At 41.2% G+C, this 21,236-nt stretch overlaps 1 protein-coding gene across 2 annotated transcripts; it reads left to right on the forward strand.

Annotated features, from left to right (window-relative positions):
• Window positions 1–1,188: 1,188 nt before the first annotated feature.
• Window positions 1,189–21,003, forward strand: ntn5 (netrin 5). Of its 2 annotated transcripts, XR_004198708.2 has the most exons (8): window positions 1,189–1,287; window positions 6,947–8,421; window positions 9,102–9,290; window positions 10,653–10,802; window positions 16,672–16,722; window positions 17,479–17,559; window positions 17,826–18,504; window positions 19,962–21,003. XR_004198708.2 is itself a non-coding variant. In XM_031727134.2 (7 exons), exons 2-7 carry the CDS (start codon window positions 6,957–6,959, stop codon window positions 18,386–18,388), a joined length of 2,499 nt encoding a protein of 832 aa, XP_031582994.1. In that variant the 5' UTR covers window positions 1,189–1,287; window positions 6,947–6,956; the 3' UTR covers window positions 18,389–21,003. The 2 variants fall into 2 exon arrangements, 1 of the variants encoding a protein (XP_031582994.1); XM_031727134.2 differs by having other exon boundaries at window positions 17,826–21,003.
• The last annotated feature ends 233 nt before the right edge of the window (window positions 21,004–21,236 follow it).

Raw genomic sequence — 21,236 nt, forward strand, 5'->3', positions numbered from 1 at the left:
AATAATGGCAAAGGTCAACCTGTTTGTATTTATAGGGAGCTGTGTCCCGTCTCCTTCTGCATGACGTAACAGCAAGCATGAAACACCACAAAACTATAAATTACAGAAAGCACAAACATATTATGAAAAAAATGCATGAGTATCATAAGTATGATAAATGGGAGTTGGCTACTGATGGGATAATTTGAGCTATTTTGTTCTCTGGTTTAATTTAAAGTGTCATTTGCAAACTCATCTCATGTTTTGGATATTAAATCGTAGTCTGCAATGCACTCAGTAACTGTACAACAAAATAAAAGAGTACAAATGCGAACACATAACTCACAACTGAAACAGCAGTGCAAATGTATAGCACTAAAACACCTGCAACCGATGGAGCTGTTGTCAGAAAAGAACTAAACTCCACACCTGACAACAGAACAAAGAAGTGCGTCTTCTCTCTGCAGGCCCTATAAATAAAATCAGACTCCAAAAAAGGTTCTGCTCCTGAAAGAAGATCAAAGAAGAAAAGGTGTTTCTTTGAGCCAGTGAAGGCAACCAGAAATCAAAGCTACGTTTGACTAAAAATATTCCCACAGTGAGAAAAAAGAAAACCTAAATGGAGTTCATCTGCAGTAAACAAATCACACAGCAACACGACAAATGCCCTGCTTAATGCACTTGTGCACACAGAGGGGGTTTGTGTGGCTACTTTCTGTTTCTATTCTTACATCAAATGCTCTTTCGTGCTGTTTCAAAACAACTTTTGATTATTTTAATAAGATATTTCTTGAAAGCATGCACTGGTGCAGAAAACCTTTTACATAACTATTTATATAATCAATGATTAACTGGAAAAATACAGGTTGTTAGCATAGAATGGGGGGCGTCAACACTGGACTTTCCCACAAAAAAAGAAAAGTAAATGTTATCCAAACATTTGAAGCTGATACCAGCAGAACACTTAGCTGTAAAACAAGTGTTTAAAGAATAAAGCTTTGGATCGGGGTTTTACGCATTCGGCACTTGGAGCCAGTTTGGCACAGCATGATGTGACTCCTCTCCTCGGTGGGAGCTCTTGGCTCAGTTTTGTTGCTATTAGGAGAGACACCTCCCAGATTATCCCATTAATTTGCACCCCCAGTCCCCCCACCCCTACCCGGTGCGTTGCCCCCTCCCGGCAGGTTTGCCTTCTGCTCAGCTCTCCTCTGCACACCGAGCTGGATGTCCGGACACTTGCTGCGCTGCTCTTAATGATCAGGAGGCACCGCGGGAGCAGGAAGGAGAAGCACAGCGACGACGCACATGGTGAGCTCCTGTGACTGAGTTTTGATCGTTTATCGGCGCAAGGTCTGCGGTAGCTGAGGCGGTGTGAAGTTTTATCTGCGCTTTTGTGGCGCTGGAGAAAGCAGCGACTGAACTGCAAGTGCAGACTGTATTTTCTGTCGGTGGAACTGAGGGCTAAAAGACGGTTAAATAAAGGCAGAAAAGCATTTGTGGGGAAGAAAAACTCGTATAAATTACATCAGGGGGAGAGTTATTGCTACGTTCCTCTCTTCAGTTATCGTTTATACACTTATATTTTCATTTTGCTGAGTTATATTTGAGAATAAATCTCCTTAAAAATTCATTCTTTTAAATGTAATTACTGAATATTTAACGCGCTTACAAATAAGCTGTAGGACTGAACTAGAAAAAAACCCACGTTTAATGCTTCTTGAAAATAAAATGACCTCATGTAGTATAAATTGTTTTACCTCGAGTGTTACTGAAATGTAAATTGCTTATTGTGTTTGTTTTTATTTTATTTTATTTTTAATAAGAAAAAATTCTAAAAAAATAATAATCTGTATTTATTTTTTGTTTGTTTTTTACTGCAACATTGCGCAGAACTACAATTTAAAAAATATATATTTTCATTTATATATTTCTTTTGAATATAATCGTAAGCACGTGGTTTTGCCATTATGTCCCTTTATGTTGAGGTAAAAGAAAAATTAAATAAATAAATCAAAACACAATATACGCTCATAACACGATATCCAATTAGCAGGCCGGGAATTCGGCGCTGTTATTTATCCTAAACGTTAAACACAAGCGAGAATAATGATCAACATTAAACATCAGAGTGAGAGTTTTCTGATCACGTTGCGATAGCCTCGCTGTGTAAATAAAGCTCATAATTGGCTGCAGCTAATTTGCGCTCAACAAAAGCGCAATTAGCTCTGCTGAATTGAGCCAATTAGTCTCCGGGCTTCGCTCTCAGCTCTGGCCAAAGTAATCAGACTAAATATGATAAACATTTACGTTTAATGAACCGTGGCAAAGGGATCATTAAAGTCTAAGTACTCAGGTTAAAGTCAACTCCGGCATTCAGCGTGTATCTGCGGGCTGTTTGCCTTTTAAGGTCCGTTTACAGTTTGTTGGTTTTCCTAAAAATCCAGTTTAATAAAAATATAACCGCATTTGTCTTAATATAGACAGCCTGCTTTTTCTGTCTTTCTTTTCTTTAAGAATTCAGGGACTGGGGTTTACTGGATTGCTGTGAAGTGTTAATTAAAACAAGCTAAAATTTAGTAAACAAAAAGTTGTTTTTTTAAATGAAACTATAACATTAATGATTAATTAGCTGACGCAAATCACGGCTGTTTTTCTTTTCTTCTTTTTTCTTTCTTTTTAAAAACATTTTTTTTAAATTTCGTCCAGTGCTCATAAAAGGCGCAAACCTGGCGGTGTATTTTGATTCATTTCGCGCCTGCTTCTCATTATTAACTTGCTGTATGACACTGTGTGGATTTAATTGGTACACAATTACGCACAGGAATTTTGTTTTTTCCCACAATGCCCGAAGTTGTCTTTGGCCTGACTGCAGCATGGATTCCCAATGATTTCATTTCCATCTGGTTTTCAATAAGATCATGTGAAGCTGGAGCTGCGCTGAAAGCCTCTTGCCAACTTGTATGAGGCAGTAAAGGGGAAAATTGACAGGAAACTCCCCTTGTATTATCAAGCGGGCAACATGTGTTTTTTTATTCAAAAATGAAGCAAGTAAATCTTGCAGGTCGGTGCAGAGACACCTTTCAGATCTGAGGGGGCACAGATGGCCCAGGAGGATGCGGCACACGTGCGCCGGACTGGCTGTTTGTTGGAGGTGCAAACATGAAGGACAGAGGCCTTTAGCTAAAGATACGAGCAGCGATAATCCATTTTGTGCTGTCTGTTGCTTCCACCTCCCGGGCCACCCCACTAAAATTAGATTATTACACCTAAAACAGAACTCCTGGAATCTGCTCCGCGTGGAATAACACACACATGGGCTTCAACTGTGCGGGCAGGAATGCAGTTTGGGAATACAGAGCGCATGCATAGCCTTTCTCTTCTCACCCAGAGCCCAGGGTTGTATTTCTGACGGCTGAGGACAATTGCAAATTAACAAAGGTGTCAGTTTGGTAACATGCGCCAACAGGTGCCCGCTTGGTTCAGCTTCAAACGCGCTGGCTATAAGACAGAGCTTATATAATTGATCATATTTATTTAAAGGCTCCGTGTCTTGGAGCAGAGCTGCAACGTAAAACCCTGGGAAATCTTCCCAGATGCTATCAGCTCGATACAAATCCACCTTATTAAACAACACAGCCGTGTGTTTATTTGCGCAATCCACATTTTAATCTATTGAAACTCATCACAGAGGTTGCAGAACTATTTGAATTTAGCATATTTTCCCTCGCTGCGGTTGGCCGGGACTGCTGCGCATGACGAGGAATGTTAAAATGTGCGAGACGGGCCAAATCCAGCTCATCTGCTCAGCAGAATAGCTCCAGACGCAGACAGGCGCAAAGCTCTGCAAGGGACAAAGCGAGTTAGCAGGTAGCAAGAGAGAGGAACCACACACACTTTCTGCTAAATCATACACAAAAAAGACAAGTTTGCTGCGGAACAATTAAACACGCAAAAAAAGAAAAGTTAAATTATGGCTGATAAGTTTTCAGAAGGATATGATCTTCGTTCTTCAGTTAGAATCATAATACAGCAAAAGGCATGGTATATTACTTACAGAGACAGGCCAAGCATGAAAAATGAACATGCATGGATATGGAAAACTATGGATGTATTGCTGTTATTACCCCATAAGATCACTTCTCTCTCTCTGAAAGCTCCACCAGACTCGTAAATCTACAGAAAGATTCAGTGCAAAACTGTCTAGCAAGCAAACGCTTTTGCAAACAGCATTTTCAGCTGCACCGAAACACCTTATTGAGTTTCCTATTCACTTACATATTCCCATCCATTTATTCAGATGTGAAAAACTTATATGCATGTGCATGAACTCCTGCAGCTTCAGCCTCTACCAAATCATTAAACCACTTTTTTGTTTCTGCTCCCGACATCTCTGCTGCTTTCAAGTTCAGACACATTTCAGCGTTATGAAGAACGTGAGATTTACGTCGGGAAATAAACGAGGACTGCAGAGCACGAACACCAGCGCCGCTCTCCTTGCTCTCTCCTGTTTGACTATGCTGTAAACATGCCCCCAGGTTGTCAGCAAGTATTTTTCCAGCCACTTGCCAGCCAAGCATAGCTGCTTCTAAAGATCACCCGCCGGAGATGTTGTTGATCTCATCATACCACTATTTGGCTGTATAAGCTTTTTGAGAGGCAGATTGCTGCCAAGTTATTTCAAAACTTCTGCTCACAGGGTCCTCAAACTGAATGCATATTTGTTATATCAACAGCTATTGTGCGCATTAAGTTTGTAACTAAGATAAAGTAGACAAAACTGAAACGGAGATCGAGGCCTCTTCTTGGAGTTAACGGGAAACTGTTGCTAATTCATTCAGAGGAAATCCCGCTCGTCTTCAGCATTTCCCCCCTGGCATCCTGGCTGTGTGAATTTATTGAAAGCGGTAGAGAAAAACCGTAGTTGAAACCATATCCGCTGGGTTGCATTGGCCGTGCCAGACAGTTGATCTAGTCTCTGCATTTGGCCTAGAGGGGCGCATTAAAAACCTCAAGGGCCTCACTTAGATGAGCATCCATTTATCAGAGTGGGTGTAATGGGCAAATGTTTAATTAGTCATGTAATGTGACAAAGACAAGAGCAAGTGCATGTCACGGGAATGTTAAACAACCTACCCCTTTCTCTTTTAGCCATGTGTACGCTTCACCCCCACCACCCGCCTACACGCTTGTAACTGCCCATCCGGTGAATTCTTGACTGTAATCTCACCACTACTTCCCTGAATCCTCTGGTAGCCTTTTACTCCGCTCATCATCCCTTTGACTTGTCTCCCCTTCTTATACAACCGGTATATCGACACCACATGAAACCAGAGACCCAATTAATCAGCCGATCAACTTATACGTCCTGCTTTTTATCAGTGTGTTCAGATTCCTGTGGGGCATGTCTCGACACGTCAGGAATGGCTAGCCGAGGCATTCTGGATCATAGGAATGTGGCTCACTGGGACCAGGGTCACAGTCAGACCACTAATCACTGCACTTGTTACTTGTTTCCTGTAGCAACGCCACAAAACACAGGCGCCTGCTCAGCCTGTTATTCCCCTTTTGTGCTCAATCAAGTTTAGCCGATTTATTTTCTAGCATTTGGTTGCTTTTGGACATTTGCGGTTTGTCCCCAGGCAGCCGAGAGACCGCCGTGACCTGCACGCAGGACCCCTCAGAGTTGTGTGGTCCCAAAAGGGAGGCCTCATATTTCGGTCGTTGGCTAATTGAGCGGCATGACGAGGCCGGAGAGGCTCTCAGCCCAGTTCCTCTCCTACGGGTTTGGTTTATGCAGCCCTGCTGACTTTGCTGTCAGTGTCAAACGCTTGTTAGGGCATCATCAATCTCACAGCAGTTAAGAATATTCCCAGAACAGAATGAAGGGGGCAGGTGATAGATGGGCAGGGAGACGGGAGAGTGGAGGAAAAGTTGTTTGAAACCGCCGAAGGATGGCGGATATAAATGAGAAGATGACAGGCCATTTAATGAAGAAAAGAAATCATTTCCCAAAAGCGAAAGGAGAAAGGTGCTGAACTCACCCTGCAATGGAGAAACTTACGTAGTGCTCATTGGGAAATGTGCTTCTGGGCTTTGTGTGAGCAGCGAAAAAACGATAAATCACTGGGCCCAGAGAAAGTAGGTGCATTGTCCATTTTGTCCGGATGCCAAAGCGGACGAATTCTAGTATCAAATCATGACAGAAAAATAAATTACACTCATCACCAATTATACGAAACGGGAAGCGGATTTGTTTCCACTGCAGACCTACACAAGTCAGGGTTTGTCTCTTCCACGGAAGTATCCGAGCAGGGGCTCAAATCGAACACACATTTCATTCCATAAATCATTTCTACCATCCCAAATGCTAATCTCCAACTCCTCTTCCTCCCTCTCTGTTTCTTCGTGCCCTTTTTCCTACACCATGACACTACTACACTGCTCATGGTCGGGGCCCTCACTGCGGTGGCTGCAGCAATGACCAACGGTAAAGATATTTGGAAAGGGAGCAATAAATATGATGGATGTGGTCCAGCTCAGGTTTTAGCCCCAGCTGTCGGGTATGTTTTTTGTTATTTCAGACAGACCTGTTGGGTGCGCGCCCTTCTTCACCCGCACTCATCCACTCGTTTTGGGGTTAAGGAGAGTTTTAAGATGGATAAGTTCTTATAAGTTGTCAAGTTCAAGGGTTCAAACCGGTGGCTGACACTACTGGGAAGATGGGAGATTACATTTTTACAGGATGAGGTCTTTACTGGCAACTACCGAAAGCCAATAAGGTGAACTTGCAGTGATGCAATCAGTTGGTATGGTGTGTTTTCAATAAGGGGACAGGTGGTCCTTCTTAGATTTCCTTCTTCGGCTTCAAATGCGTATCATATAAATCAATCAGTTAGTCTTTTGTTCTTTTCTGATCACACTCCTGTGGTTTTCCACTTTAAAAAATGATTTTTTTCCCCTCTCACAGGCTGGATGACATGATGTTCCAACCCTTTTCCCCTCCTCCCTCCACCTCTTTTTGTCCTGTTTTCCTTCTACTCCTCTTCCTCTGTCTTTCCCTCATCTCCTATTCCCTTCCCCAACCGCCGTTGAGCTGGAATTCACCTAATGACCCCTGCTACCACACAGATGGCCGTCCGCGACACTGCCTGTCAGAGTTTATCAATGCTGCCTACGGGGTCCCAGTCAACGTGAACCACTCTTTACAAGGAAATGATTATGACAGCCACATCACCACCTTAACCGACCTCAATAATCCCCACAACCTCACATGTTGGATGGCCGATGCAGGTACTGACACAGGAGACTGGGTCCTTACCCTACCGCTGGGCCGCCGCTTTGAGATCACATACATAAGTTTTCAGTTCTGTCACCAAAGAGAGCCATTGGACCCCATCTCCATTTCCATCCTCAAGTCGATGGACTTCGGGCGCACCTGGAGGCCAATGCAGCACTACTCCGGCGACTGCCTCAGGAACTTCAAGCTACCTTCACAAACAGTGGCCCAAACGAGACATCAAGAAACGGAGCCCCTCTGCTCAGACCCACGCCCTCTACAGAAGCAGCGAGGAGGCATGGTGTTGGCCTTCTCCACTCTGGATGGACGGCCATCTTCTCCTGATTTTGATTATAGCCCCACTCTCCAGGACTGGGTGACAGCCACCGACATTCGCGTGGTCTTCCATAAGGTGTCCAGTGAGGTTAAGAATGGCCACATGGATAAGACGGAAGAAGAAAGACGGCTTGATGGTGGACACGACATCAGAGAGGCTGGTGTTGTGAGATGGAGAACGGACTTCAAGGGTCAGACTGGAGATCAGGTGGACAAGTTAAACACAGAAAATACACTGGCATTTTTTGACAGGGAGACAAAAAACTCAGAGACAAGGGTGAGGAACAAAGGGGTTAGAATAGATAAGCAAGTCAGGAAGGGTCATTATAAAAGCTCAGGTCAAGATGAAGACGGGCACAACGTGACCAGCAAGGAAGGGGGGGACAGTTTCAGCATGGACACTCTCACTTCTCCTAAAAAGGGCGGGAAAGGCAGAGGGCGTGGCGGCAAGAAGGAAAACAATCATTGGCTGCCTTGCCCCAATGGAGATTGCAATTGGACAGTTGAGGGGCGGAGCAGAAGCAACAAAGGGCAGGAGCTGAGGAAAAGGAGGAACAACAATCACAATACAAGGCCGAGGAATCTGCAGGCGGCCCAACCTTCTGCTTTTAAGCCCCCCGGCCGAGCTCCTTTTGCCCTCTCGGACCTGCAGGTCGGGGGCAGGTGTAAATGTAACGGACACGCTTCCAGGTGTCGCCGCGACGACACGGGTCGTGCAGTGTGTGTGTGCAAGCATCACACAGCGGGGCCAGACTGTGATGTGTGTGAGGACTTCTACTTTGACAGACCATGGCATCGAGCTACGCCCACTAACCCAAACCCCTGTGTTGGTGAGTCCTGCATCATACTGCCTTTGAAAATGCTAACATAAGCACTCCCACCTTTGGTCTTATGAAAGAAATCAATCAAATCAGTAGAAAAAATATTGCAACTGTCAAAAACTGTGCATATAGTAAAGACAGCATGATTGAATCCCAATTTCAAGTACAGGTTTATAAAGGCTATAACTCATCCAGCAACTTAATGTCGCTCAAACAGCACAAGCCAGACATCTGTTTTCAGCATTAACATGAAAACTTTTGCACATCAGATCCTGACCGATACTCAGCAGCCTACAAATATGTTGCAGAGGTCCAGTTCAGTGACTGTTACTCAAGGCAACACACCGTTAATTATACATGACTTCAAACATGAAATGAAATGAGGGCGTTTTAAAAGATCGCCCCCCCATACAGTTGATGTGAAAGTTATTCTCGCTATAAAAATAGAACAAAAGACGCGCTGTGGAAGAGATCTAAGTGTAAGAGAGCTTGGTGTCAGCATATTTGCAATCAAACTGAAAGTCATAAATCTGGCTTAATCCGAAATTTCCCTTATTTGGTACTTTCTGGATACCATATTAAAGCCAAACTGTTGGATTTGAATAACCATTGATAATACTTTCTCCAGCCCTGAAACTCTTTTCTTCGTTGGTGTTCATCAGTATTTATTTTGCTTTGCCTATGTCCAGCCTGTGAGTGTAACGGCCACTCCAACAAATGCCGCTTCAGCATGGAGGTGTTTCAGCAGTCGGGCCGGCGCAGTGGAGGCGTGTGCCAGAAGTGTCGCCACCACACGGCCGGACGCCACTGCCAGTACTGCCAGAATGGATACACCCGCAACCACAAAAAGCCACTCAGCCACCGCAAAGCCTGCCAACGTCAGTGACTGGATGTGTGTGTGTTTACTGTATATGTGGTGGGGGACACAAGACGGAGGGTAGAGCGAGTGCGTGACCCATACCTTTGACTGACTGTGCATTCCCTGAAAGATGAAAAGTAAATCAGAGTGTGATCGTGTTTATGCCCGGCTGTCAGAATGTGTGTTGCTATTTGAGCTTACGTTGCCCGCTCTGCCTCTGTACAAGTGTACAAAAGTGTTAATGGGGTGGTTACATTGTGACAGAGGACAGCTATTCCTGTTAGCGATATACAAAAACACACACAAACCACACCGAGCTGCCTCATGCATCCACATTATTACCACCTGTGGCATCTGCAATGACCCCCCCTGACCTTTGACCGGTGTCATGTCCTAAGTGACTGTGACACCCTAGCTTAGCTGTGTGCAAGCTCGTCCTCTGCTCTAATACTTTGCTTATATCTAGAATTAACAGGCCTTGTGAGTTTCACACACATTCAGGGATAATAAAAAATATTAAACACGCTCAATATTTTATCACTTTTAATGCATGAAACAAGAGTATCCTGCAAATTTATACGCTTTTAGTCCTGATTTATTGCTGCTACATTTCACTTAGTAACCATTCAGAGGCCAGCGGTGAGACAATTACTCATTTTCTCCAGGCAGGTTGTTTGGACTTATTGTAAGGATTTGTATAAACATTGTTCGAGTGTGAACAGAGCTGCTGAGGAGAGGCTTCCTCTCCCCATCTGTCTTCTCTCATTGGCCCTTATCCTTTGAAAGCACTGGTAAATAAAAAGCTTTGCAATGTAAACTATGGCAAATCCAGGCAGTAATCATTATACCGTGTAACAGGCAATACTGCTAATATCTACTTAAGAAGGCGCATCTTTACTAAAAAAAAAAGAAACACCAGAATGATAATGATTCCCTGCAATGCTGTGGAGTTTTGTTAATATCTCCACTGAGGAATTTGTCTTTGTTTACCCATCAGGAAACAGACGCCCACCTGGTGTTAGTATAGGCCTTCTGTCATGCTCAGTGACACACCTGAGGACACATGCTTGTCATTCAGGATTAAACCTGGTCCTGTCACTGAAGTCATGTTATTTTTAACATATCTTAAACCTATCCAAAATACTGATAGTTCCAACTGGCTCTGCTCACCATTTTAGCATCTTTTAGCTTGTTATTTTGGTTTACAACCTGCTTGGTAGACAACAAAACTGAGGCAAAAACAGTACGGATCTTTAAAATACAGCCTAATAAGCCTGAACTGTAAGGTGATAATATGTCAGTGTTGGATTTACAGTTCATGTGAGTACCTACCAAAAAATGTGCTTATTCAGCTTCTAATCTGTTCGTTTTTCTTTCTCAGCGTGTCAGTGCCATCCCGTGGGGGCAGTGGGTCGCTGGTGTAACCAGACGTCTGGTCAGTGCCTGTGTCGACGAGGTGTAACCGGCCTCAGGTGTAACCGCTGTGCCCCAGGATATGAACAGGGGAAATCTCCTCTGCAGCCCTGCATACGTGAGTTTACCGGCCACGCTGATGTCCATTTTAAATCTGCTAACTTTAGCAGTGTCGTCAGAAAGAGTTTTCACTTTGAAGGCAAAACAAGACCTTCTTCCACTTTCTGTCAGTTATTGGTTCCACAAGGCTTAGTGCTACTAAAGAGTGCACAAATGAGCCACACAGTCTGTTTACAACTGCTAGCAAAGCATAAAGGCTGTCACTGCATGCTAACACTTTTCCTAACCCAAGGAAATGCTAACACAAGCGCAGATCACACCAGTTTGTCCTCATCTACAGCAACTCAGATTGTTAATATTGCAATATTAAAAATGAAATTGGAAATGGGTTTTTGGCATGGATTTATGCTAACCTAACCCGAATAGCTCTCAGTTACAACTAGCAACATGTAGATTGATATTAAGTAGCTAGTTAATGTTAGCCAGTAGCTCAGTGTGGTTGTATGCAAAATTTGATATTTATCCAATACAGCACTGCATATGCCAAAACGTTTAATTTATAAAGGCAGCTTATGTAGGCTCTGTGGCATAATTTATGAGGTGAATGCATCATCAGTGCATCATCAGTAGTCTGAATACATTTTCAAGACCACAAAATGTGTTTTAATTAGTTGATACAATGTAAACATTTTGAAACTGGGCTCACTTGAGACCTGGAATGTAAACGCATTTCTCTGGAAACCATTTTGGTTCAATTCATTCATTGCATTTCAGTCTGATCATACCAAAACAAGCAATATAAAAAAAGAACATAAGACACATAACAACAAAGAATCACTGGCATTATTCCGTAAGTTTACTCCAGTTACAAAAACAATGTTTTTCTGTTTTTGTTTTGTTTTGGTGGCTTAGTTTACTAATTCCTCTTAACTAGTTATTGATTGTTCTCATCTGGACTTGAGAGTTTACACAAAAGGGTTATTATAATCAGACGTTTTCATAATTCATGCTTGAAGGACACAGATGTAATAAAGCAAACATTTAACATTCATTTAACATTTAATATTGGGCTGAATTTATTATTTGAATGTCTGAATGTAGTCTATAGGTAATCAGCCTGTTAAAGACACAACTGTGATGACCAATAACACTTTTAACATTAACTAATGACTGAAACATCACTTCCACCACATCTGGATATTCATTTCCTCTCTGGGAGGACTCTGCCAGTGGGCTCTGTCTTTTGTCCCAGGGGTTCTGGGTCTGTCTGAGGGATTTCTCTCCTTCTCGCTCTGTTTCAAGGTTTTTCGTGTGTTTGTGGAAATTGGTGAAACTGCCATAACACCCATCAGACACAGATCACATTTTGCAGTGTCTCACTTCAGCCTGCAAGTCCAAGTTCCCATGTAATTTTGTTACATAAGTAGAATGTAAAATGTTACATTTGATGGAACCTGGTCAAATGGTATAGCTTCAGTTTACAACAAGCACTTAAAGATTAAGTATTTGAATAAATAAACCTTAAATTTGATATATTTTATTTGCATTTTACTCAAAATTAATGTTAATGTAGAAACATTTCTGGTTTGCAACATGAAGAAAATGAACTGGTGTTAAGCACTGAAGTTTTTTACCTATTGAGTTTTGCACACACGTGGGAGCCTTCCAGGACTCCACGGATTTGAAAACTATGAATAGAGGCCTCAAATCTGAAAGTTATGACAACCTCTTTTGTTTGTTTTTATAAGGATTGATTTCATAACAGCACTTAGTCTTACTGTAATTAAAAATGTTCTCTCTGCACTCGACACCCTTTGGCTTTTAATAGTTTGATGTCAGTCATGACAAAGTGACTGCTTTAATTTCTCCTTCAGCCTCATTTGTTCGTGGCCTAAATGGATTAAGCGATTCTATCAAGCTGTGTAAGCCTTTATCAAATTGTAGCTCAACATAAATAGGGCCGCTGCGCTTCAGTTTAATTTGGCCCAATCTCCCCGGCGTGTCTCCTTTTCATCATCCCTGGAGATGGTTTCCACAGCAGCGATAACATGAGCTGAGCGCTACAGGGAAACCTCATCTCCCGCTGATCTGGTATCAGCGTCAGATCAAGAGGATTGTTGCCACTCACATCTCTGCGCCTGGCCAGCAACAAACATCAGCCATGAGCGCTAATCCACGCACACATCCCGGGCTAATCGCACGAGTGCCGACAACTACACAGGCTCTGACGCTGTGTTAGTCCCAATCAGGTGACATAGGGAGCCAGCAGCAGGGAGCTTCGCACCTGTTGCACGCCTCAAACCGCCCCCATCGAAGGGCCCAGACTCATAACTCTCCTAGTGAAAGGAGTGAGTGAAAGAGAACCTTGTTTGTTTTTACTCCCAGACCATCTCAGTCTATGTATAGCACCTCTCTGCTCCCACCACCTTCTACATCTCGCCTACACCTCATCAGACAGCCCTAAATGTGTTCAGCAGTCAGGCTAAAATCAATGTTAGCTACCTTTAAACCATTTTATCCATGCTCTGAATAGACCAGGATGTCAGCAGAATTGTCTGACAGGGCTGCATATTTTGGTCAAACTCAGGCAACTAAAGATAAAGCAATACGGAGTCCAAGCTAGCTGATGAGATAGCCCCAACTAACCTTTGCTAAAGCTTTAACTGCAAATTTATGAAATGAAAGATGATTAAGTTTTATGATTTGTTACAAAATAGCAAACAGTTATTTCACATATTTAAGTTGATGTGCTGTCACCTCAGCCAAAGTCATCCATGACCTCGGGTTTAATCCTGCGAGGGCCATCGTGAAAGGTTACTGGAACTGTTATTTTGAAGTATTATCTAAAATAACTCAGTGGCCACTGGGAGATAAAAATGACATCTGTACATTCACCAGTTAAATCTGATTAACAAAACATGTCTAAAAGTTTGATAACTTTGCAGAATTTAACTTTTTTTCCTCTGAAAGTTACATTTCTACCAACATCTTTGCTGATTTCACTTCAGAATCCTCTTAGCAGCATGTCGCTCTGATAGTGGCTTCTGTTTTTGTTAATAGAGTTTCAATGAATGCCAATGAAAAGAAAATAGTTGAATCCCATTAACATGAAATATCAGTCAATGAAAAGTCTTCTCCTAGTGTCATGTTTTGTTTTGTTTTGTTTTTACTTTCACCTGATATTTCTTGAGTTAGATCTTTTTTTTTTTTCCTTTTGCAAAATTTATTCTGTATAGTTCCTATATAGATTAATTATGAATGTACGTACAGCATCTTGTGTTTCTGCACTATTTGGAATATTATGATATGTGACGATTCAGACATTTGACTTGCCTTGTAAATTTAGAAACATATTAAAAACTAGAAGCCCACGCACCCACACATTCTCCACCGAGACCAATAACCTTGCTTTTCAGTTTTAATCAATCACAGATGTTACCTAACTGCTGGTTTGAGGTATTTCTTCATAGTCGCCTGGACAATTGTGCTAGACTTTCTCTTGCTAGAAAGAATAACTCCATCAAGAATTGTTTCCAGCTGCTTTTTTTGGGTATTATTTTTACTTTTATTTTATTTTATTTATTTTATTTTTACTTATATTTTATTTTTATTTTTACTACATTCTGCATTGTAGATACATACTGAAGACATCAAATATATGAATCAAAATATATGGAATTATGTAGCAAAGAAAAGATTGATAAATAACTCTAAATATGTTTTATATTTTAAATCTGTGAAAGTAGCCACCCTTTGCTTTGTTGACAGCGCTGCAAACTGTTGGCCTTCTCTCAGTGAGCTTCATGATGTAGTCACCTGAAATGGTTTTCACTTCACAGGTGTGCCTTGTCAGGGTTCATTGGTGGAATTTCTTGCCTTATTACACAGCTGACAGCCTTATTTGACAACTGTCAGATTATGGAATATTATGGCAAGAACCAATCAAAGTAAGAAGAAATGACAGTCCATCATTACTTTAAGAACTGAAGGTCAGTCAGTCTGGAAAATTCCTAAAACTTTGAATGTGTCCCCAAGTGCAGTCACAAAAATCATCAAGTGCTACGATGAAACTGGCTCACATGAGGACCGCCCCAGGAAAAGAAGGCCAGTTCCAGTGGGAGACACAATCTCTACATTAACTGTTCAGAGGAGAAGGCGCGAATCAGGCCTTTATGGTCAAACAGCTGCTAAGAAACCAAAGACACCTGCTAAGAAACCACTACTAAGGAAAAGCAACAAGTAGAAAGGATTTCTTTGGGACAAGAAACTCAAGGAATGACATTAGACAAGTGGAAATCTGTGCTTTGGTCTGATGAGTCCAAATTCGAGATCTTTGGTCCCACGTGCCTTGTCTTTGTGTGATACAGAAAAGGTGAACGGATGGTCTCTACATGCATGGTTCCCACCCTGAAGCTTGAAGGAGGAGGTGTGATGGTGTGGGGGTGCTTTGCTGGTGACACCGTTGGGGATTTATTGAAAATTGAAGGCACACTGAACCAGCATGTCTACCACAGCATCCTGCAGCGACATGCCATCCTATCCGGTTTACGTTTAGTTGGACCACCACTTATTTTTCAACAGGACAATGACCCCAAACACACCTCCAGGCTGTGTAAGGGCTATTTGACCAAAAAGGAGAGTGATGGAGTGCTGCACCAGGTGGTCTGGCCTCCACAGACACCAGACCTAAACCTAGCCGAAATGGTTTGGCATGAGATGGACCTCAGAGTGAAGGCAAAAGGGCCAACAAGTGTTGGGAACTCCTTCAAGACTGTTGGAAATCCATTTCAGACGACTACCTCATGAAGCTCATTAAAAGAATGCCAGGAGCGTACAAAGCAGCAATCAAAGCAAAGGGTGGCTATTTTGAACAATCTAAAATATAAAAGATGCTTTGAGTTACTTCACACTTTTAGTAATAATTCCATATGTGTTCATTCATAGTTTTGATGCCTGCAGTGAGCATGTACACTATAAATAGTAATGAAAATAAAGAAAAAACATTAAATGAAAAGGCGTGTCCAACCTTTTAACTGGTAGTGTATATAGAATAGCATATCACTAGTCAGCTAGTCACTAATTTCTGATAGAGACCCAGTCATTTTGTTCTGGCAGCAGGCCTGACATGACAGAAATTGCTCAGTTCAGAAAAGGGAAACAAGGATTGCTCCTATTAGGTGTCCAATGGGGAAAGAGTTAAAAGGTTCTTCCTTTTTCATGAAATTTTAGGAGATCGGGCTTGGTAGTTTTTACATGTTCATGCTTACATACAAAAAGATATCCCTATGTCTGTCAGTCGCATACATGGATATCATATTGTCACTAGCCCTGCTCATGCAGGTAGCCCCATTTGCCTCACTGGAACCCTTGACATGTACTATAAGTACACTTACAGAAACCAACAGCACCTTCTTGACTTTTAAACATGAGGGACCGTCAGCTGGAAGGGGGTGTTGGGTGTCAGTGGCCCAGTTGTGTCATAGAAGACCAGACCTGGACAGAGGACGATGCGTGAGCTTATATGGCGGCACTGTCACACACAAACTTTTACAAGAGCCTGGGTTATGCACGCGTCGCCAACCAGGATGTTAATCCACACCACTGACACACACTTCACTCTGTTTAATGTTTGAGACAAAACCATACAAGAAGTGACGGTCTGACCCTATTAAATTCCAAAAAGTAAAGTTTGCATCTGTCTGTGTGTTAGAGAGAGCACCACGGGATGGGTTTGTAGACCATAAAAGGACCACACACACATTCATTTTGACATTTGCTTATCTTCTGCATGGGCATGCCTCACGCAGCGAGGGTCATTCAAACACACACATATAATGCACAGAAGTGAAACAGACTGACAGCTCTGGTAGGTATCCTGAAGTTTCTCTGTGTGTCTGTTTTGTCTAAAACTGTGTTTATGCTTGCAGGAATTCCGGAAGTTGCTCCAACTCCAGTGTACCAACCTCAGTACAGCATAGGTAGGTCTGATTTATGGCAGTCCTGGAGAAATGCTTTGCATCAAGGTGATGAAGCTCCTTGAATAATATTTTAAGCAGACAATCCTTTCATAGACAAAAATGGAGAAGAAGGCAAGTCTGGAACATTGTATCCTGAAAGACAGTTTTATACAGAAAGTAACTTTATAACTTTTTATAACTTTAAACCTTTAAACTAATCTATTAACTAAACTTCTAGTACTTAAATATATTAAACCAATATCTAATTTTTCTACTGTAAAATTTTCTGCCTGCTGTAACCTGCCATAATAACGTATGATATCCGAATGCCTCATGCTGGAAATTGTGTAACTGACAACAATATTTGATTGAGTAATAACAATAAAGTTTTTCCCTTTTCTATCCTCTCTCCCCTGCTGATGTCACCGCAGCATTTAGATTTATGGCTTTTTTGTGTGATCATATATCAGATCTCCTCTGAAGGCATGCCATATATTTTTTAACAGATCGGTCCTTGAATTGAAACTGCTCTGGGAGCCGCTGCTCACACTCTCCACGGAGTGGCTAACCACTCCCTCCTAGCGGCGGCTCGAGGAATGTCCCACCTGCTGCAGTTGGGATCATCTGTTAGTCAAAGGATACTGTGATGACAAATAGAAGCAGCCATATTGTAATTAGGGGAAAAGACATGTGCTGATATGCTTCCTATGAAATGATATCCACCCTCATTTGACGATTCTCTCTCCCTCTCCCCCCCTCTGCTTGTCTCTCATGTAGCGGAGGAGTGCGTTTCATACTGCCAGCCTTCTCAAGTTAAAGTCAGGATGAACTTGGAGACCTATTGTCGAAAGAACTATGGTTAGTGGCCTTTTTTCTGTTTAAACCATTACCATTTGTATTATATTATTAAATATAATTTAACAATTATAGTTGTTCCTGCTATCCATATTTGATATGAGCATCCACAGTGTACGTATGTACAGAATATAATAAAAAAGTATAACCAGTCTTTTAATTATTTCTTCAAATGAATCAAATCTAAATTGTAACAAATATTTAAAGTGTGGACCAAAAGAATCTATCAAAATAATATTTTTTTACTATGTTGTGCCTGTGTTTGTTAGTGCTGAAGGTGCAGGTGAAAGGTAGGGAGCGCTCAGGTCCCTGGTGGCAGTTTTCCATCTTGGTGCAAGTCGTCTTCCGCACTGGGTCCCACTCCCGCATTCGCAGGGGCTCTCAGTCCCTTTGGGTCCCTGACCGCGACCTTGGCTGCGGCTGCCCCGCCCTCCAGGTGGGTCGGACAGTCCTCCTGATCGGAGCAGATGAAGGAGAGCAGCCCTGGGTGCCAGAGGAGAAGCGCCTGGTGGCAGATCGCTCCACTCTAGCCCTCCAGTGGCAGGAACACTGGAGCCCCAAACTCAGGGCCTTCCGGGGGCAGGACAAGAGGGGCCGCTGTCCACCAAAACAGGCAAACAACCACCAGCACTACAGGGAGCACCCAAAACCCCAGTCTGGTTATGTTCCCCCTCACCTGCTGACTGAGAAAGATGCCGAGCCTCATGCAGCAAACACACACAAGACTGAAAGCACAGCAGTGCCGCACATGTTCAAAGTTAAATCCACTGAGGCGACACTACCCTCTTCTTCTTCACCCAATCCAGTGTGTTCTACTCAAAATCCTTCATGAAAACTTTAACAGTGAGAAGATTTAAAGACTCAAATTCTAAGTCTCAAAAAACAGAAGAACTACAAGGAGTAAAATGTACATTATTCCATTTTTTTGTCAGTGGACTTGATATTCAGGTGAGAAGAAAGCTCAAAGAAACCCTTCAACACCGAAACACATACCCACCTTTAGGTTTATGTACATTTTTAAGAGATTAATTATTGCATACTGAGTTTTGCAGCAACATAAAGTGGTAACACTCAGTGATGATGAATCTGTGAGACTAAACTGGTGAAATGTAAAATGTAAGTATCATTATTTTAATATTTCTACGAAGGAAACTTCTGAAAATTAAAGTCTGACTGAACTTTGAAAAATGTCAATCAGCATTTTGTCTTGAAAACTTAAAAAGAAAATCTATATTATAGATTATAAATCATATTTATTTATTGAATTGTTCTACCTAAAGGGAAAATATTACAATAAATGACATCATAAAAATATTGACAATAGTAATTAACACAATGACAACTGGTTTAGTTAATGTGCAAAAATGTGATTGATTTTTTTTTACTAGTAAATAGTGTATTGTAAATTGCCCATTATAGCATGTTAGACTTTATTTTTAATTCATGTGTAAATTTGGGAAAAGCATATACTGAAAAGTAATCTCTGAAGCAATTTCACTAAATTAAAATAACCAAACAAAGTTGAAAGTCATGTAGCTCACACTGCCGTTGCAGGATAATTACAACAGAATGTGTCTGTTGTGTAAAAGAAAACACCATGCTGGAAATTGCAAATTTGCATTTATTATAAATAACTAATATTTAATAATACACCGATGCTGTAGTTTTACAGTTTAAACCCAAAACTTTCAAAAATTAACAGATTAATTAATACGTCATTTATTTATTTTGTTGAACTACTTACATTTGTTCCCCTTTAATCAACTTGAAATATTTGCAGAATATGTATATCCCACGTAAAAGTATAATTTCAGTGTATTTATTTTTGTTATTTCTGTCTGATATGGACATCGGTTAAAATAGTCTCCATAATGTGTTGCACAGTTCATTTGGTCAGATTGTGTTTTTATACCTTCATGTAAGAAAAACAAAGCTGTGACACCACGGGTGCATTGGGCAGCCGGGTTAGCACAGACAAGATATTATTATATTATTAAATTCCATTTTTAAATTTGAAAAGTATCTTTACTCTTGCCTGTCTAAAATAATGAAATTAAAAAATTAAAAACTGAAATTTTTCATTTAGGCTAATTCAATTTAGACAATGAAAACTCATTGATTTTTAAGTTAAAACATTTAAATAAGAACACTTTATTATGTATATACATATAGTACATTTAAATTCTAAAAATGTAAAAAAAAAAACATTTATTCCTTTAATTTTCTTTTTGAGTTTCTTTCTTTCTTTTCGCATGCATTTCAGTAGTGGGAGACGAAAAACCTCACTGCGCTCACACCTTTAATTCAAACTGTACAATATTTGATGAAAAGAGACTTTATCTACAATCTGTTCCCTCACTGGACAGCTGACACAAAGACCAAACTAACTTAACCTCATTTTCTAGGAATCCTCAGATACACCATAAGGAGCCCAGATACGGATCTAAAAAACATCGGTCCAACCTGTCGTCATGACTCCTGTTTCCATTTGGGACATATCGCGTCATAGCCCAGGGGAAATGGGGGGTTGTTGGAGGTTATGAAGACAGATGGAAGAGTTCCTATTTGTTGAGCAGCCATGTTGTTTTGGTGGGACCTGTGTCAGTGATTGGCTGTGCAGCTGTGGTGAAGGCTATGATTGAAAATAAAGAGAGAAAAATAGACTCGTTGACTGATGACCTCGCAGCGGGACTGAACATACAGTACACCGAAGAGTGTGTGAGACTGTTTTGGGGCTTCTTTTCCTACTCTTATGAGGTCCAAAGATCCGTGCATCCAGCTGGCAGCTTACCATGCTAATTATGCTTCCAAACAAGCTGCTCAGATGTCTTTATACAGTAACCCAACATGCAGCATGTTTTCTGTACACTGTCTTTAATCATTTACCAGAAAAAGACTTAGTTTTATACTTATTCAAATACAGACTTTTTTTAACCACTTAGGGTGACCTTTGTAAGAAATCACTCAAATTTAAGTGCACATTCACGATTCTGCACTTGTCAAGAACTTAAATATCTCATTTTGACGGATCTATATTCATCACACATATTCTTCAACACCTTAAACTCAGTTAATGGGAATGACAACAACACTATAAATATTACATTAAAACAGCCAAAACTGTCAGAAATACAAAAAGAGAAAATTTTAATAAAATTTAATGTAATCATCTTTGGCATTTTTACTGGCCTATAGTTTACGTTTTTCAAAAAAACAACTGCAGTCATTTCATAATGTGTGTTGATTTTATCAGACCATTCATCTAAGTGTCTTTGACTAATACTTTGATGCTAGCTGGTGATAAAGAAGCTCTCAAACGATACATATAAATGTTAATTACACAATATGTGTGGATATGTGTACTGTGTGTACTATGTAAAGTGTTTCACATATAAACCCTAAAGAGATTATAATGAATGGACCATCTTTTTAGCATCTTTCAGCTCACTGTTTTGTTTTTAAGGCGTTCAATATACTGTTTTGGTTCACTCTCACTGCTCTAATTAGCACGCTTTCAACAGCAGGCAGCTGTTTTCGGTTTAAAAAAATCCAAAACACAGCTGTACACTACCAGCAAAACAGCAGACAGGAAAACTACCTGCAAACACAGTGGGTCATTTAGTAGCTAGAAACAGATATTGTCCTCAGGAGTTGGTGGAGACCAAAGTATAGCTAAAAGC

This window comes from Oreochromis aureus, linkage group 3 (genome assembly GCF_013358895.1).
Source record: "Oreochromis aureus strain Israel breed Guangdong linkage group 3, ZZ_aureus, whole genome shotgun sequence".
In the NCBI taxonomy this organism is placed as follows: Eukaryota; Metazoa; Chordata; class Actinopteri; order Cichliformes; family Cichlidae; genus Oreochromis; species Oreochromis aureus.

What these genes read in the sequence shown, in the direction of transcription:
- ntn5 (XM_031727134.2), top strand. Translation starts at nt 6,957, where the DNA reads ATGATGTTCCAACCCTTTTCCCCTCCTCCCTCCACCTCTTTTTGTCCT. An exon ending in TAACCCAAACCCCTGTGTTG is followed by an intron (nt 8,422 to 9,101) that starts GTGAGTCCTGCA and finishes GCCTATGTCCAG; the next exon opens with CCTGTGAGTGTAACGGCCAC. An exon ending in CTATTGTCGAAAGAACTATG is followed by an intron (nt 17,560 to 17,825) that starts GTTAGTGGCCTT and finishes TGTGTTTGTTAG; the next exon opens with TGCTGAAGGTGCAGGTGAAA.